This window comes from Scyliorhinus canicula, chromosome 4 (genome assembly GCF_902713615.1).
Source record: "Scyliorhinus canicula chromosome 4, sScyCan1.1, whole genome shotgun sequence".
NCBI lineage: Eukaryota > Metazoa > Chordata > Chondrichthyes > Carcharhiniformes > Scyliorhinidae > Scyliorhinus > Scyliorhinus canicula.
Genome location: NC_052149.1, coordinates 2,589,958 through 2,609,590, shown reverse-complemented (window position 1 = coordinate 2,609,590; position 19,633 = coordinate 2,589,958). Strand labels below are relative to the sequence as shown.

Here is a 19,633-nt window from a genome sequence, read left to right as displayed (position 1 = left end):
CGTTGGCTGGCGTGTTTGAATGGCTACATCGCTACTGCAGAAAACCGCCCGACAAAGCAGCAAAAACTCCACATCCTCCACTCGTGCGTGGGCACCGCCGTCTACTCGCTGATAGAAGATGAGCTGGATTATGATGTCGCTATGGACCTGCTAAAATGACATTTTATCAGGCCAGTGAACCAGGTCTACGTGCGGCATCTCCTGGCTACAAGGCAACAATTCCCCGGTGAGTCCCTCGAAGAATTCTATCGGGCCCTCATTATCCTGGGGAGAAATTGCGCCTGGCCACAGGTCATTGCGGCAGAGCACACGGAACTGCTAATCCGGGATGCCTTCGTCGCAGGCATGCAGTCACCTCAGATACGTCAGAGACTTCTCCAAAAAGACACTCTCAGCCTCACTGAGGCACGGACCCTCGCATCCTCTCTGGAAGTCGCTGAACTCCGAGAGCACAGAGAGTTTCGTCCACCCCGACACGGTAAGACGCTGCGCGCTCCCTGTCCTCCCAGTAAAGCACAAAATCGCTCTGGCCTCGGGTTCGCACTCCGTCCAAATCACTGGGTGCTGCGTAGCGGACCTCACGGTCCAGGGAAGGGTTTTTAAAAATTATAAATTTCTCATTCTTCCCCGCCTCTGTGCACCGGCACTTCTTGGACTGGATTTTCAGTGCAACCTGCAGAGCTTGACTTTTAAATTCGGCGGCCCTATTCCCCACCTTACTGTCTGCAGCCTCGCGTCCCTCAAGGTCGACCCCCCCTTCCCTGTTTGCGAAACTCACCCCGGATTGCAAACCCGTCGCCACCAGGAGCAGACGATACAGTGCCCAGGACCGGACCTTCATCAGGTCCGAGGTCCAAAGGCTGCTGAAGGAAGGAGTCATTGAGGGCAGCAACAGTCCCTGGCGAGCCCAAGTGCTGGTGGTTAGGACTGGGGAGAAAAACCGGATGGTCATCGACTACAGTCAGACCATCAACAGGTTTACGCAGCTGGACGCGTACCCTCTCCCCCGTATCTCCGATCTGGTTAACAGGATCACGCAGTGCAAGGTCTTCTCCACGGTGGACCTTAAGTCCGCCTACCACCAGCTACCCATCCGCGCGGGTGACCAAAAGTGCACCACGTTCGAAGCAGATGGGCGACTCTATCACTTTTTAAGAGTTCCATTTGGTGTCACCAATGGGGACTCGGTCTTCCAACGAGAGATGGACCGAATGGTTGACCGATACGGTTTACGGGCCACCTTCCTGTATCTCGACAATGTCACCATCTGCGGCCGTAATCAGCGGGACCACGACATTAACCTCCAAAAATTCCTCCAAACCGCAAAACTCCTTAACCTCACTTACAATAAGGATAAGTGCGTGTTCAGCACCGACCGTCCAGCCATCCTCGGCTATGTAGCGCGTAACGGAGTAATAGGCCCCGATCCCGAACGCATGCCCCCCCCCTAATGGAACTCCCTCTCCCCAGCTCACTCAAAGCCCTCAAACGCTGTCTGGGCTTCTTTTCCTATTACGCCCAGTGGGTCCCCAACTATGCCGACAAAGCCCGCCCACTTATCCAGTCCAACACTTCCCCCCTGTCGATGGAGGCCCGCCAGGCCTTTAGCCGCATCAAAGCGGATATCGCAAAGGCCATGATGCGCGCTATCGACGAGTCCCTCCCATTCCAGGTCGAGAGCGACGCGTCTGACGTAGCTCTGGCAGCCACCCTCAACCAAGCGGGCAGACCCATGGCCTTTTTCTCTCGGACCCTCCACGCTTCCGAACTCCGCCATTCCTTGGTGGAAAAGGAAGCACAGGCCATAGTAGAAGCAGTGCGACATTGGAGGCACTATCTGGCCGGCAGGAGGTTCACCCTCCTCACAGACCAACGGTCAGTGGCCTTTATGTTTGACAATGCACAGAGCGGCAAGATCAAGAACGACAAGATCTTGCGGTGGCGGATCGAGTTGCCCACGTACAACTACGATATCTTGTATCGTCCTGATAAGCTCAACGAGCCTCCTGATGCCCTGTCCCGCGGTACCTGCGCCAACGTGCAGATAGACCGCCTCCGCTCCCTCCACGCGCACCTCTGCCATCCAGGGGTACCCCGCTTCTTTCATTTCATCAAGACCCACAACCTGCCCTACTCCATCGAGGAGGTCAGGACTGTGACCAGGGATTGCCACATTTGCGCAGAGTGCAGGCGCATCTGGTAAAGGCGTCCCGCCCCTTTGAACGTCTCAGCATGGACTTCAAGGGTTCCCTCCCCTCCAACAACCGCAACATATACTTTTTAAATGTGATTGACGAGTACTCCCGCTTCCCGTTCACCATTCCCTGCCCCGACATGACCACGACAACCATCATCAAAGCCCTCCACTCCATTTTCTCCCTGTTCGGTTACCCCGCGTACATCCACAGCGACCGGGGGTCCTCCTTCATGAGTGATGAGCTGCGTCAATTCCTGCTTAGCAGGGGCATCGCCTCCAGCAGGACTACCAGTTATAACCCCCTGGGTAATGGTCAGGTCGAGCGGGGGAACGGTGCGGTCTGGAAGACCGTCCTGCTGGCCCTTCGGTCCAGGAGTCTCCCGGTCTCCCATTGGCAAGAGGTCCTCCCAGACGCCCTCCACTCTATTCGGTCCCTCCTCTGTACTGCCACGAATCAAACGCCTCACAAACGTCTTCTTGTTTTCCCCAGGAAATCTTCCTCTAGGACCCCACTCCCGACCTGGCTGGCCACCCCCGGGCCCATCTTGCTCCGGAAGCATGTGCAGGTGCACAAGTCCGACCCTGGTTGAGCGAGTCCAGTTACTCCACGCCAACCCGCAGTGTGCGTACGTGGAGTATCCCGACGGTCGGCAGGATACGGTCTCGCTCCGGGACCTGGCACCCGCCGGCGTGCGGCCCCAGCATCAGCACCTTCCCCCCAGTCCCAACCGCCCCCAGCGCCCCCACCCCTTCGGGACCTGGCACCCGCCGGCGTGCGGCCACAACCCCCAGCATCAGCACCCTCCCCCCAGTCCCAACCGCCCCCAGCGCCCCCACCCCTTCGGGACCTGGCACCCGCCGGCGTGCGGCCCCAGCATCAGCACCTTCCCCCCAGTCCCAACCGCCCCCAGCGCCCCCACCCCTTCGGGACCTGGCACCCGCCGGCGTGCGGCCACAACCCCCAGCATCAGCCCCTTCCCCCCAGTCCCATCCGCCCCCAGGGCCCCCACCCCTTCGGGACCTGGCACCCGCCGGCGTGCGGCCACAACCCCCAGCACCCTCCCCCCAGTCCCATCCGCCCCCAGCGCCCCCACCCCTTCGGGACCTGGCACCCGCCGGCGTGCGGCCACAACCCCCAGCATCAGCACCCTCCCCCCAGTCCCATCCGCCCCCAGGGCCCCCACCCCTTCGGGACCTGGCACCCGCCGGCGTGCGGCCACAACCCCCAGCACCCTCCCCCCAGTCCCATCCGCCCCCAGCGCCCCCACCCCTTCGGGACCTGGCACCCGCCGGCGTGCGGCCACAACCCCCAGCACCCTCCCCCCAGTCCCATCCGCCCCCAGGGCCCCCACCCCTTCGGGACCTGGCACCCGCTGGCGTGCGGCCACAACCCCCAGCACCCTCCCCCCAGTCCCATCCGCCCCCAGGGCCCCCACCCCTTCGGGACCTGGCACCCGCTGGCGTGCGGCCACAACCCCCAGCATCAGCACCCTCCCCCCAGTCCCATCCGCCCCCAGGGCCCCCACCCCTTCGGGACCTGGCACCCGCTGGCGTGCGGCCACAACCCCCAGCATCAGCCCCTCCCCCCCAGTCCCAACCACCCCCGCAACCCAGCGCACAGGAACCCTGTTCCCCGGCCCGACTACCGCCAGCTCCGACCAGGGGTATGGACACAGGACCACGACCACTGCTCCACCGTCACCGGCGCCGCTGCGCACGTCCGGCAGGACACCGAAGGCACTCATTCGGCTGATCAAGTCAATTTGATGGACCTTATGGACTTTCATGTTCGGCATATGTTCCTTGCCTGTGTTTTTTATTATTATTACGGTTATTGTTGTCCTGTACACTGTATATAGTTCATTGCTTTTCTTACACATTCGTCGCGGGCCAGTGGGCAGCCATAGTTATCTCGGTGCTACTTGAGTAGGTCTCTAGTCATACTATCAGGCTTATGGGACACCCCCCACCCTCACCCCCCCACCCTCCCCCCCCCCCCCGTCTCTCCCGTCACTCCTTCCCACCCCCCCCCCCCCCGCTTCTTTCTCACCAAGGGATGAATGCGGTAGTATGACTAGGGAGATCATATGACCTTAGAACCAAGCTGCCATTGGTACAGCAGTCCCGCTGCCCATTGGCCCAGGCAAGTCATGTGCCTCTCTGCCAATTGGCTGTGGCTAGTCATGTGACTCCCCGCCGATTGGCCGAGAGGATGGTAGCTCCGCCTACAAGGCGGGGTATAAAAGCTCGTACTAGCCGGCAGTCGGCCTTTCCTTGTACGACCACTGCCGGGCTCACATCTAGCTTATTAAAGCCTAATATTTGGATCCTCTCTACGACTCGTGTCAGATTGACCGTACAGCACTCTTCAACTACAGAAGCCATTGAGCTGCTAAACTGGTCCTCAATTTACAACTTCCTTTTGGAATGAAGGCTGCTCTGATATCTCACAGAGCCTCATTCAAAATCCTTCAGTATCTATAGTTCCTTTAAATGCATTTTAATCTTTGCATTTGTCTTTTAGGTAATAACATTATCACTGTAATCTAAACAACATTCAGCAGAAGTTTGTGAAATAAACCTTTGTTTTGTTTATGACTAAAGCTTGTCTGCTGGGTTATTTTTAAATTGAAACGCATACATGCACACTCATGCACACACTCATGCACACTTATGCACACACACGCAGACACACTCATACTCACACATACAGACAGACACATACACACATACTCACACACACACTCACACATACAGACAGACACACACACACACACTCACGTACACACATTCACACTCACACATACAGACAGACACAAACACACACATACACACACACTCACACATACAGATAGACACAAACACACACATACACACACACACACACACAGACCGACACATACACACACACTCACACATACAGACAGACACACACATACACACATACTCACACATACAGACAGACACACACACACATACTCACACATACAGACAGACACATACACACACTCACACATACTCACACACACACTCACACATACAGACAGACACACACACACACACTCACGTACACACATTCACACTCACACATACAGACAGACACAAACACACACACACACACTCACACATACAGACAGACACAAACACACACATACACACACACTCACACATACAGACACACAAACACACACATACACAAACATTCACACATACAGACACACACACACTCACACATACAGACAGACACACACACACTCACATACAGACAGCCACACACACATACTCACACATACACTCACACATACAGACAGACACACACATACACACATACTCACACATACAGACAGACACACACACACACATACTCACACACTCACACATACAGACAGACACACACATACACACATACTCACACATACAGACAGACACACACACACACATACTCACACACTCACACATACAGACACACACACTCACGTACACACATTCACACTCACACATACAGACAGGCACACACACGCACTTACTCACACACACACTCACACATACAGACACACACACTCACGTACACACATTCACACTCACACATACAGACAGGCACACACACGCACTTACTCACACACACACTCACACATACAGACAGACAGACACACACATACTCACACACACATACTCACACATACAGACAGGCACACGCACACTCACACACACATACTCACACATACAGACAGGCACACGCACACACATACTCACACACATACTCACACACATACTCACACACACACTCACACATACAGACAGACACACACACACTTTAAAGTGACAGAACCACAGAGGTGCCATTTAGGTGGCTGTGTTTGTCCCCAATACAGGAATGGGCTCTGGGTCAGCGGGTCACAGGTCAGAGAGCATCGGTTTTACTTACGGACACTGGAGTTGGTGTCTGGGTGGCCTGGTGAGGGAAACAGAAAGACTAAGATTTAGAGAGAGGTCTGATTAACAATCCTTATTTGTCAACACAACAATAAAATAAACAGACAGAGTTCACGCCATAACACAATTCAAGCTCAAAAATCTCAACAAGATTCACTTCCTGCAGCTTCCAAGAGGCCTCAGCACCCAGGCGTGCGACTGACTAGAGCCAGAAAAATGCTCACATCAGGTGTGTGTGATTAGTGTGTGAGGACATTCACACTGTGTGTGATTAGTGTGTGAAGATGTTCACTCTGTGTGTGATTAGTGAGTGAGGACATTCACACTGTGTGTGATTAGTGTGTGAGGATGTTCACTCTGTGTGTGATTAGTGTGTGAGGATGTTCCCACTGTGTGCGATTAGTGTGTGAGGATGTGCACACTGTATGATTAGTGTGTGAGGATGTTCACACTGTGTGTGATTAGTGTGTGAGGATGTTCCCACTGTGTGCGATTAGTGTGTGAGGATGTGCACACTGTATGATTAGTGTGTGAGGATGTTCACACTGTGTGTGATTAGCGTGTGAGGATGTTCACACTCTGTGTGTTAAGTGTGTGAGGATGTTCACACTGTGTGTGATTAGTGTGTGAGGATGTGCACACTGTGTGATTAGTGTGTGAGGATGTGCACACTGCCCACTGTGTGTGATTAGTGTGTGAGGATGTTCCCACTGTGTGTGATTAGTGTGTGAGGATGTTCCCACTGTGTGTGATTAGTGTGTGAGGATGTTCACACTGTGTGTGATTAGTGTGTGAGGATGTTCACACTGTGTGTGATTAGTGTGTGAGGATGTTCACACTGTGTGTGATTAGTGTGTGAGGATGTTCACACTGTGTGTGATTAGTGTGTGAGGATGTTCACACTGTGTGTGATTAGTGTGTGAGGATGTTCACACTGTGTGTGATTAGTGTGTGAGGATGTGCACACTGTGTGTGATTAGTGTGTGAGGATGTTCACACTGTGTGTGATTAGTGTGTGAGGATGTTCACACTGTGTGTGATTAGTGTGTGAGGATGTTCACACTGTGTGTGATTAGTGTGTGAGGATGTTCACACTGTGTGTGATTAGTGTGTGAGGATGTTCACACTGTGTGTGATTAGTGTGTGAGGATGTGCACACTGTGTGTGATTAGTGTGTGAGGATGTTCACACTGTGTGTGATTAGTGTGTGAGGATGTGCACACTGTGTGTGATTAGTGTGTGAGGATGTGCACACTGTGTGTGATTAGTGTGTGAGGATGTTCACACTGTGTGTGATTAGTGTGTGAGGATGTTCCCACTGTGTGTGATTAGTGTGTGAGGATGTGCCCACTGTGTGTGATTAGTGTGTGAGGATGTGCACACTGTGTGTGATTAGTGTGTGAGGATGTGCACACTGTGTGTGATTAGTGTGTGAGGATGTTCACACTGTGTGTGATTAGTGTGTGAGGATGTGCCCACTGTGTGTGATTAGTGTGTGAGGATGTGCACACTGTGTGTGATTAGTGTGTGAGGATGTTCCCACTGTGTGTGATTAGTGTGTGAGGATGTGCACACTGTGTGTGATTAGTGTGTGAGGATGTGCACACTGTGTGTGATTAGTGTGTGAGGATGTGCACACTGTGTGTGATTAGTGTGTGAGGATGTTCACACTGTGTGTGATTAGTGTGTGAGGATGTTCACACTGTGTGTGATTAGTGTGTGAGGATGTTCCCACTGTGTATGATTAGTGTGTGAGGATGTTCACACTGTGTGTGATTAGTGTGTGAGGATGTTCACACTGTATGATTAGTGTGTGAGGATGTGCACACTGTATGATTAGTGTGTGAGGATGTGCACACTGCTCACTGTGTGTGATTAGTGTGTGAGGATGTTCACACTGTGTGTGATTAGTGTGTGAGGATGTTCACACTGTATGATTAGTGTGTGAGGATGTGCACACTGTATGATTAGTGTGTGAGGATGTGCACACTGTGTGTGATTAGTGTGTGAGGATGTTCCCACTGTGTGTGATTAGTGTGTGAGGATGTTCACACTGTGTGTGACTAGTGTGTGAGGATGTGCACACTGTGTGTGATTAGTGTGTGAGGATGTTCACACTGTGTGTGACTAGTGTGTGAGGATGTGCACACTGTGTGTGATTAGTGTGTGAGGATGTGCACACTGTGTGTGATTAGTGTGTGAGGATGTTCCCACTGTGTGTGATTAGTGTGTGAGGATGTTCACACTGTGTGTGATTAGTGTGTGAGGATGTTCACACTGTGTGTGATTAGTGTGTGAGGATGTTCCCACTGTGTGTGATTAGTGTGTGAGGATGTGCACACTGCCCACTGTGTGTGATTAGTGTGTGAGGATGTTCACTCTGTGTGTGATTAGTGTGTGAGGATGTTCACACTGTGTGTGATTAGTGTGTGAGGATGTTCACACTGTGTGTGATTAGTGTGTGAGGATGTTCCCACTGTGTGATTAGTGTGTGAGGATGTTCACACTGTGTGTGACTAGTGTGTGAGGATGTTCACACTGTGTGTGATTAGTGTGTGAGGATGTTCCCACTGTGTGATTAGTGTGTGAGGATGTGCACACTGCCCACTGTGTGTGATTAGTGTGTGAGGATGTTCACACTGTGTGTGATTAGTGTGTGAGGATGTTCCCACTGTGTGTGATTAGTGTGTGAGGATGTTCACACTGTGTGTGATTAGTGTGAGGATGTTCCCAATGTGTGTGATTAGTGTGTGAGGATGTGCACACTGTGTGTGATTGGCGTGTGATGACGTTCCCACTATGCGTGATTAGCGTTTGAGGATGTTCGCTTGCGTGTGATTGGCGTGTGATGACATTCCCACTATGTGCGATTAGCGTGTGAATCCACTGGGTTAATGGGTAGGGGTGTCAGTATTCACATCGACCCCTCACCAATGTCTATTCCTGTCATTATCTGCTACCTGATCTCAGGATAATTCACAGCAATGACCCCAAATGTCCCTCACAACCTTCACATCCTGATCTGCTTCAGATATTTCTCACACGGAATCTGATTCACCTTCCTCCATCCCCGGATGTTCCCCAGATGTTCATGCTGCCATTAACATTCCACTCACAGCCCAGTCTGCACCTCGCTGCTGTCTCTCTATCTTTGTGTCTGGCTCCAGAGAGAGATGTCATCACATTTAACACACACATTAATTCTAATCTCACCCGCTACATAACACCAGCAAATCCCCCTTGTTCACTGACTCCAGCATTACCCAGATAGAAGAGTTCGAAAGATTGTGGAGTTTTAATCCAGTAAATCAGGAGAAAGTGTTTCAGTGACAGGAGGGAGGGTAACCAGAGGGACACAGATTGAAGAGAATGGGTAAAAGAAGCAGAGGGGGAGATGAGGAGAATGTTTTTTACCCAGCGAGTTGTTGTGATCTGGAAGGTGCTGCCTGAAAGATTCAATAATAACTTTCCAAAGGAAAAGTGGGCACTGAGGGCAGGATGAGGGGGATAGAGCGGGTGAATGGGATTGAGGGCAGGATGAGAGAGCGGGCGAATGGGACTGGGGGCTGCATGAGGCCTGTTTAGGGGCACATTGTATTCTTCTCTTTGAAGTTAAGGTATTTTTTGAGTCATCGGTTAGCTGAGGTTTGTATAAAAGACAGACAGACAGCGCAGAGAGAAAGCTAGCACTTTTCCAGGAGACACATCCGGAGTGAGACTCATCCAGAGTGGGGATTGAAACTTGGTAATTTGGTGCAGTGAGGTAATTCAGTGCAGAGTGTGAGGAGGTGCTTTTTAACCCTGGTAAGTGACTGGTAAGAATTCTCTCTTTTTCTTTTCATTGTCTAATTTATTTATTTTTATTTTGAAATTCTGGTTGTTTAAGTTTACCTAGGGTTTAAGACATGGCAGGAGATCCCAGACCCGTGTCATGCTCCTCGTGTGCGATGTGGGAACTGAGGGACACGTCTACTGTCCTTGGCTACTTCACGTGCAAGAAGTGTGTTCAGTTGCAGCTCTTGTTAGACCGCTTGACGGCTCTGGAGCTGCGGATGGACTCACTTTGGAGCATCCGCGATGCTGAGGAGGTCGTGGATAGCACGTTTAGCGAGTTGGTCACACCGCAGGTGAAGGTTACTGAGGGAGATAGAAAATGGGTGACCAAAAGAAAGAGCAAGAGTAGGAAGGCAGTGCAGGTGTCCCATGCGGTCATCTCCCTGCAAAACAGATATACCGCTTTGGATACTGTTGAGGGAGATGGCTCACTAGGGGAAGGCAGCAGAGGCCAGGTTCATGGCACCGTGGCTGGCTCTGCTGCACAGCAGGGCAGGAAGAAAAATGGCAGGGCTGTAGTGATAGGGGACTCGATCGTAAGGGGAATAGACAGGCGGTTCTGTGGGCGCAATCGAGACTCCAGGATGGTATGTTGCCTCCCTGGTGCAAGGGTCAAGGATGTCTCGGAGCGTCTGCAGGACATTCTGGGGGGGGAGGGTGAACAGCCAGCTGTCGTGGTGCACATAGGCACCAACGATATAGGTAAAAAACGGGATGAGGTCCTACAAGCGGAATTCAGGGAGTTAGGAGTTAAACTAAAAAGTAGGACCTCAAAGGTAGTAATCTCAGGATTGCTACCAGTGCCACGAGCTAGTCAGAGTAGGAATGTCAGCATAGATAGGATGAATGCGTGGCTCGATAGATGGTGCAAGAGGGAGGGATTCAAATTCCTGGGACATTGGGACCGGTTCTGGGGGAGGTGGGACCAGTACAAACCGGACGGTCTGCACCTGGGCAGGACTGGAACCGATGTCCTAGGGGGGGTGTTTTCTAGAGCTGTTGGGGAGGGTTTAAACTAATGTGGCAGGGGGATGGGAACCAATGCAGGAAGTTGGAAGGTAGTAAAACAGGGACAGAAGCAAAAGGAAGTAAGGGGAAAAGTGCAAGGCAGAGAAGACATAGTCAAAAATCTAAAAGGGCGACAGTACAAGGTACAGTGACTGAGGGAGCTCAGTGAATAGGCCCAGTAATAACAAAATGAATAAAACTGGAGATGTTAAGATTCAAAACAGAGGTAAAAAAACCAACATAAGTGTACTTTACCTGAATGCTCGTAGTATTCGGAATAAAGTAAATGAGTTGATGGCACAAATCATCGTAAATGACTATGATTTAGTGGCCATTACTGAAACATGGTTAAAGGATGGTCACGACTGGGAGTTAAATATCCGAGGGTATCAAACTATTCGGAAGGACAGAGTGGATGGTTAGGGAGGTGGTGTTGCTCTGTTATTTAAGGATGACATCCGGGCAATAGTAAGGGATGACATCGGTGCTATGGAGGATAAGGTTGAATCCATTTAGGTGGAAATCAGGAATAGTAAGGCGAAAAAGTCACTGATAGGAGTAGTCTATCGGCCACCAAATAGTAACGATATGGTGGGGCAGGCAATAAACAAAGAAATAACTGATGCATGTAGAAATGGTACAGCAGTTATCATGGGGGATTTTAATCTACATGTCGATTGGTTTAACCAGGTCGGTCAAGGCAACGTTGAGGAGGAGTTTATAGAATGTATCCGCGATAGTTTCCTAGAACAGTATGTAATGGAACCTACGAGGGAACAAACGGTCCTAGATCTTGTCCTGTGTAATGAGACAGGATTGATTCATGATCTCATAGTTAGGGATCCTCTCGGAAGGAGCGATCACAATATGGTGGAATTTAAAATACAGATGGAGGGTGAGAAAGTTAAATCAAATACTAGTGTTTCGTGTTTAAACAAAGGAGATTACAAGGGGATGAGAGAAGAACTAGCTAAGGTAGACTGGGAGCTAAGACTTTATGGTGGAACAGTTGAGGAACAGTGGAGAACCTTCCAAGCGATTTTTCACAGTGCTCAGCAAAGGTTTATACCAACAAAAAGGAAGGACGGAAGAAAGAGGGAAAATCGACCGTGGATATCTAAGGAAATAAGGGAGAGTATCAAATTGAAGGAAAAAGCATATAAAGTGGCAAAGATTGCTGGGAGATTAGAGGACTGGGAAATCTTTAGGGGGCAACAGAAAGCTACTAAAAAAGCTATAAAGAAGAGTAAGATAGAGTATGAGAGTAAACTTGCTCAGAATATAAAAACAGACAGTAAAAGTTTTTACAAATATATAAGACAAAAAAGAGTGGCTAAGGTAAATATTGCTCCTTTAGAGGATGAGAAGGGAGTTTTAATAATGGGAGATGAGGAAATGGCTGAGGAACTGAGCAGGTTTTTTGGGTCGGTCTTCACAGTGGAAGACACAAATAACATGCCAGCGACTGATAGAAATGAGGCTATGACAGGTGAGGACCTTGAGAGGATTGTTATCACTAAGGAGGGAGTGATGGGCAAGCTAATGGGGCTAAAGGTAGACAAGTCTCCTGGCCCTGATGGAATGCATCCCAGAGTGCTAAAAGAGATGGCTAGGGAAATTGCAGATGCACTAGTGATAATTTACCGAAATTCACTAGACTCTGGGGTGGTCCCGGTGGATTGGAAATTAGCAAACGTGACGCCACTGTTTAAAAAAGGAGGTAGGCAGAAAGCAGGAAATTATAGGCCAGTGAGCTTAACTTCGGTAGTAGGGAAGATGCTGGAATCTATCATCAAGGAAGAAATTGCGAGGCATCTGGATAGAAATTGTCCCATTGGGCAGACGCAGCATGGGTTCGTAAAGGGCAGGTCATGCCTAACTAATTTAGTGGAATTTTTTGAGGACATTACCAGTGCAGTAGATAACGGGGAGCCGATGGATGTGGTATATCTGGATTTCCAGAAAGCCTTTGACAAGGTGCCACACAAAAGGTTGCTGCATAAAATAAAGATGCATGGCATTAAGGGTAAAGTAGTAGCATGGATAGAGGATTGGTTAATTAATAGAAAGCAAAGAGTTGGGATAAATGGGTGTTTCTCTGGTTGGCAATCAGTAGCTAGTGGTGTCCCTCAGGGATCCGTGTTGGGCCCACAATTGTTCACAATTTACATAGATGATTTGGAGTTGGGGACCAAGGGCAATGTGTCCAAGTTTGCGGATGACACTAAGATGAGTGGTAAAGCGAAAAGTGCAGATGATACTGGAAGTCTGTAGAGGGATTTGGATAGGTTAAGTGAATGGGCTAGGGTCTGGCAGATGGAATACAATGTTGACAAATGTGAGGTTATCCATTTTGGTAGGAATAACAGCAAACGGAATTATTATTTAAACTATAAAATATTAAAGCATGCCGCTGTTCAGAGAGACTTGGGTGTGCTAGTGCATGAGTCACAGAAGGTTGGTTTACAAGTGCAACAGGTGATTAAGAAGGCAAATGGAATTTTGTCCTTCATTGCTAGAGGGATGGAGTTTAAGACTAGGGAGGTTATGTTGCAATTGTATAAGGTGTTAGTGCAGCCACGCCAGGAGTATTGTGTTCAGTTTTGGTCTCCTTACTTGAGAAAGGACGTACTGGCGCTGGAGGGTGTGCAGAGGAGATTCACTAGGTTAATCCCAGAGCTGAAGGGGTTGGATTATGAGGAGAGGTTGAGTAGACTGGGACTGTACTCGTTGGAATTTAGAAGGATGAGGGGGGATCTTATAGAAATATTTAAAATTATGAAGGGAATAGATAGGATAGATGCGGGCAGGTTGTTTCCACTGGCGGGTGAAAGCAGAACTAGGGGACATAGCCTCAAAATAAGGGGAAGTAGATTTAGGACTGAGTTTAGGAGGAACTTCTTCACCCAAAGTGTTGTGAATCTATGGAATTCCTTGCCCAGTGAAGCAGTTGAGGCTCCTTCATTACATGTTTTTAAGGTAAAGATAGATAGTTTTTTGAAGAATAAAGGGATTAAGGGTTATGGTGTTCGGGCCTGAAAGTAGAGCTGAGTCCACAAAAGATCAGCCATGATCTCATTGAATGGCGGAGCAGGCTCGAGGAGCCAGATGGCTGACTCCTGCTCCTAGTTCTTATGTTCTTATGATAGAGCGGGAGAATGGGAATGGGAGCAGGATGAGAGAGCGGGAGAATGGGACTGAGAGCAGGATGAGAGAGCGGGAGAATGGGACTGGGAACAGGATGAGAGAGTGGGAGAATGGGACTGGGAACAGGATGGGAGAGCGGGAGAATGGGACTGTGGGCAGGATGAGGGGGATAGAGCGGGAGAATGGGACTGAGGGCAGGATGAGAGAGCGGGACAATGGGACAAGGAGCAGGATGAGAGAGCAGGAGAATGGGACTGAGGGCAGGATGAGAGAGCGGGAGAACGGGACTGATGGCAGGATGAGAGAGGAGGAGAATGGGACTGAGGGCAGGATGAGAGAGCGGGAGAATGGGACTGAGGGCAGGATGTGAGAGCGGGAGAATGGGACTGAGGGCAGGATGAGAGAGCGGGAGAATGGGACTGAGGGCAGGATGAGAGAGCGGGAGAATGGGACTGAGGGCAGGATGAGAGAGCGGGAGAATGGGACTGAGGGCAGGATGAGAGAGCGGGAGAACGGGACTGGGAGCAGGATGAGGGGGATAGAGCGGGAGAATGGGACTGAGGGCAGGATGAGGGGGATAGAGCGGGAGAATGGGACTGAGGGCAGGATGAGAGAGCGGGAGAATGGGACTGAGGGCAGGATGAGAGAGCGGGAGAATGGGACTGGGAGCAGGATGAGAGAGCGGGAGAATGGGACTGAGGGCAGGATGGGAGAGCGGGAGAATGGAACTGAGGGCAGGATGAGAGAGCGGGAGAATGGGACTGAGGGCAGGATGAGAGAGCGGGAGAATGGGACTGGGAGCAGGATGAGGGGGATAGAGCGGGAGAATGGGACTGAGGGCAGGATGAGAGAGCGGGAGAATGGGACTGGGAGCAGGATGAGAGAGCAGGAGAATGGGACCGTGGGCAGGATGAGGGGGATAGAGCGGGAGAATGGGACTGAGGGCAGGATGAGAGAGCGGGACAATGGGACAAGGAGCAGGATGAGAGAGCAGGAGAATGGGACTGAGGGCAGGATGAGAGAGCGGGAGAACGGGACTGATGGCAGGATGAGAGAGGAGGAGAATGGGACTGAGGGCAGGATGAGAGAGCGGGAGAATGGGACTGAGGGCAGGATGAGAGAGCGGGAGAATGGGACTGAGGGCAGGATGAGAGAGCGGGAGAATGGGACTGAGGGCAGGATGAGAGAGCGGGAGAATGGGACTGAGGGCAGGATGAGAGAGCGGGAGAATGGGACTGAGGGCAGGATGAGAGAGCGGGAGAACGGGACTGGGAGCAGGATGAGGGGGATAGAGCGGGAGAATGGGACTGAGGGCAGGATGAGGGGGATAGAGCGGGAGAATGGGACTGAGGGCAGGATGAGAGAGCGGGAGAATGGGACTGGGAGCAGGATGAGAGAGCGGGAGAATGGGACTGGGAGCAGGATGAGAGAGCGGGAGAATGGGACTGGGAGCAGGATGAGGGGGATAGAGCGGGAGAATGGGACTGAGGGCAGGATGAGAGAGCGGGAGAATGGGACTGGGAGCAGGATGAGAGAGCAGGAGAATGGGACTGAGGGCAGGATGAGAGAGCGGGAGAATGGGACTGGGGGCAGGATGAGGGGGATAGAGCGGGAGAATGGGACTGAGGGCAGGATGAGAGAGCGGGAGAATGGGACTGAGGGCAGGATGAGAGAGCGGGAGAATGGGACTGGGGTCAGGATGAGAGAGCGGGAGAATGGGACTGAGGGCAGGATGGGAGAGCAGGAGAATGGGACTCAGGGCAGGATTAGGGGGATAGAGCGGGAGAATGGGACTCAGGGCAGGATGAGAGAGCGGAAAAATGGGTCTGAGGGAAGGATGAGGGGGATAGAGCGGGAGAATGGGACTGGGAGCAGGATGGGAGAGCGGGAGAATGGGACTGAGGGCAGGATGAGGGGGATAGAGCGGGAGAATGGGACTGGGAGCAGATGAGAGAGCGGGAGAATGGGACTGAGGGCAGGATGAGGGGGGTAGAGCGGGACAATGGGACTGAGGGAAGGATGAGAGGGCGGGAGAATGGGACTGAGGGCTGGATGAGGGGGATAGAGAGGGAGAATGGGACTGAGAGCAGGATGAGAGAGCGGGAGAATGGGACTGAGGGAAGGATGAAGGGGATAGAGCGGGAGAATGGGACTGAGAGCAGGATGAGAGAGCGGGAGAATGGGACTGAGGGCAGGATGGGAGAGCGGGAGAATGGGACTGGGGGCAGGATGAGAGAGCGGGAGAATGGGACTGAGGGAAGGATGGGAGGGCGGGAGAATGGGACTGAGGGCAGGATGAGAGAGCGGGAGAATGGGACTGAGGGAAGGATGGGAGTGCGGGAGAATGGGACTGAGGGCAGGATGAGAGAGCGGGAGAATGGGACTGGGAGCAGGATGAGAGAGCGGGAGAATGGGACTGAGGGAAGGATGAGGGGGATAGAGCGGGAGAATGGGACTGAGGGCAGGATGAGGGGGATAGAGCGGGAGAATGGGACTGAGGGTAGGATGAGAGAGTGGGAGAATGGGACTGAGGGCAGGATGAGGGGGATAGAGCGGGGGAATCGGACTGAGGGCAGGATGAGGGGGATAGAGCGGGAGAATGGGACTGAGGGCAGGATGAGAGAGCGGGAGAATGGGACTGATGGCAGGATGAGGGGGATAGAGCGGGAGAATGGGACTGGGGGCAGGATGAGAGAGCGGGAGAATGGGACTGAGGGGAGGATGGGAGAGCGGGAGAATGGGACTGAGGGCAGGATGAGGGGGATAGAGCGGGAGAATGGGACTGAGGGAAGGATGAGGGGGATAGAGCGGGAGAATGGGACTGAGGGCAGGATGAGAGAGCGGGAGAATGGGACTGAGGGCAGGATGAGAGAGCGGGAGAATGGGACTGAGGGCAGGATGAGGGAGCGGGAGAATGGGACTGAGGGCAGGGTGAGGGGGATAGAGCGGGAGAATGGGACTGAGGGCAGGATGAGAGAGCGGGAGAATGGGACTGGGGGCAGTATGAGAGTGCGGGAGAATGGGACTGAGGGCAGGATGAGAGAGCGGGAGAATGGGACTGAGGGCAGGATGAGAGAGCAGGAGAATGGGACTGTGGGCAGGATGAGGGGGATAGAGCGGGAGAATGGGACTGGGGGCAGTATGAGAGAGCGGGAGAATGGGACTGAGGGCAGGATGAGAGAACGGGAGAATGGGACTGAGAGCAGGATGAGAGAACGGGAGAATGGGACTGGGGGCAGGATGAGGGGGGCTGAGGATTAAACTCTTTCTAAGGGCCAGTACGGAGTGGATGGACTGAATGGCTGCACAATTTGCTGATTCTGTGGCTGTCCACGCTCTCACTCTCAGTCTCTGTTTTCACTGTTCCATCGGGTATGATGTAGAATGAGTGAGTTTCCGGGAATTCCAATGAGAATGAATTATGAAATGAAGCGTGTGTTACATTGGGCTGGGCCGGAGGAACCCTCGTTACTCACAGACATTGGGCTGGGCCGGAGGAACCCTCGTTACTCACAGACATTGGGCTGGGCCGGAGGAACCCTCGTTACTCACAGACATTGGGCTGGGCCGGAGGAACCCTCGTTACTCACAGACATTGGGCTGGGCCGGAGGAACCCTCGTTACTCATAGACATTGGGCTGGGCCGGAGGAACCCTCGTTACTCACAGACATTGGGCTGGGCCGGAGGAACCCTCGTTACTCACAGACATTGGGCTGGGCGGGAGGAACCCTCGTTACTCACAGACATTGGGCTGGGCCGGAGGAACCCTCGTTACTCACAGACATTGGGCTGGGCCGGAGGAACCCTCGTTACTCACAGACATTGGGCTGGGCCGGAGGAACCCTCGTTACTCACAGACATTGGGCTGGGCCGGAGGAACCCTCGTTACTCACAGACATTGGGCTGGACCGGAGGAACCCTCGTTACTCACAGACATTGGGCTGGGCGGGAGGAACACTTGTTACTCACAGACATTGGGCTGGGCCGGAGGAACCCTCGTTACTCACAGACATTGGGCTGGGCCGGAGGAACCCTCGTTACTCACAGACATTGGGCTGGGCCGGAGGAACCCTCGTTACTCACAGACATTGGGCTGGGCCGGAGGAACCCTCGTTACTCACAGACATTGGGCTGGGCCGGAGGAACCCTCGTTACTCACAGACATTGGGCTGGGCCGGAGGAACCCTCGTTACTCACAGACATTGGCTGTTCCTTTGGGGATTGGGAGGTAGGATCCTGCTCTCCAAGCTCGGCCTTGAAAACCGTTCCTGCATCTCTCACAGTCCAGTCCTGTCGTGTTGTGCTCACACTGGCAGCTCAGCCTCCCTTTGTCCAAGATGCAGTTGTTAGCGTGAAGGTTACACTTACACCTGGGAACAGACAACAACAAGCTCGTTTCAAAATACTGAGGAACTCTGTTAGATACTAGATCATAGAAACATTACAGTGCAATGCAGCACTCCCTCAGTACTGACCCTCTGACAGTGCGGCACTCCCTCAGTACTGACCCTCTGACACTGCAGCACTCCCTCAGTACTGACCCTCTGACAGTGCAGCACTCCCTCAGTACTGACCCTCTGACAGTGCAGCACTCCCTCAGTACTGACCCTCTGACAGTGCGATACTCCCTCAGTACTGACCCTCTGACAGTGCAGCACTCCCTCAGTACTGACCCTCTGACAGTGCAGCACTCCCTCAGTACTGACCCTCAGACAGTGCGGTGCTCCCTCAGTACTGACCCTCTGACAGTGCAGCACTCCCTCAGTACTGACCCTCTGACAGTGCGGCTCTCCCTCAGTACTGACCCTCTGACAGTGCAGCACTCCCTCAGTACTGACCCTCTGACAGTACGGCACTCCCGCAGTACTGACCCTCTGACAGTGCAGCACTCCCTCAGTACTGACCCTCTGACAGTGCAGCACTCCCTCAGTACTAACCCTGTGACAATGCAGCACTCCCTCAGTACTGACCCTCTGACAGTGCGGCATTCCCTCAGTACTGACCCTCTGATAGTGCGGCACTCCCTCAGTACTGACCCTCTGACAGTGCGGCACTCCCTCAGTACTGACCCTCTGACAGTGCAGCACTCACTCAGTACTGACCCTCTGACAGTGCAGCACTCCCTCAGTACTAACCCTGTGACAATGCAGCGCTCCCTCAGTACAGACCCTCTGACAGTGCAGCACTCCCTCAGTACTGACCCTCTGACAGTGCAGCACTCCCTCAGCACTGACCCTCTGACAGTGCAGCACTCCCTCAGTACTAACCCTGTGACAATGCAGCACTCCCTCAGTACTGACCCTCTGACAGTGCAGCACTCCCTCAGTACTGACCCTCTGACAGTGCAGCACTCCCTCAATACTGACCCTCTGACAGTGCGGCACTCCCTCAGTACTGACCCTCTGACAGTGCAGCACTCCCTCGGTACTAACCCTGCGACAATGCAGCACTCCCTCAGTACTGACCCTCTGACAGTGCGGCACCCCCTCAGAACCGCACGGGGAGTGTCAGCC

General features: G+C 52.5%; 1 protein-coding gene across 5 annotated transcripts in view; it reads right to left on the bottom strand.

The window, feature by feature from the left end:
• Positions 1-19,633, bottom strand: part of LOC119964301 (netrin-G1-like) — a 728,862-nt gene that overhangs the window by 32,736 nt on the left and 676,493 nt on the right. For all 5 annotated transcript variants that reach the window (XM_038793578.1, XM_038793577.1, XM_038793581.1 and 2 more), the window contains exons 4-5: positions 18,318-18,490; positions 6,123-6,149 (exon numbers count right to left, since the gene is read on the bottom strand). In XM_038793578.1, the coding sequence (XP_038649506.1) occupies positions 6,123-6,149; positions 18,318-18,490 (200 nt within the window). The remainder of the gene's footprint in view (positions 1-6,122; positions 6,150-18,317; positions 18,491-19,633) is intronic.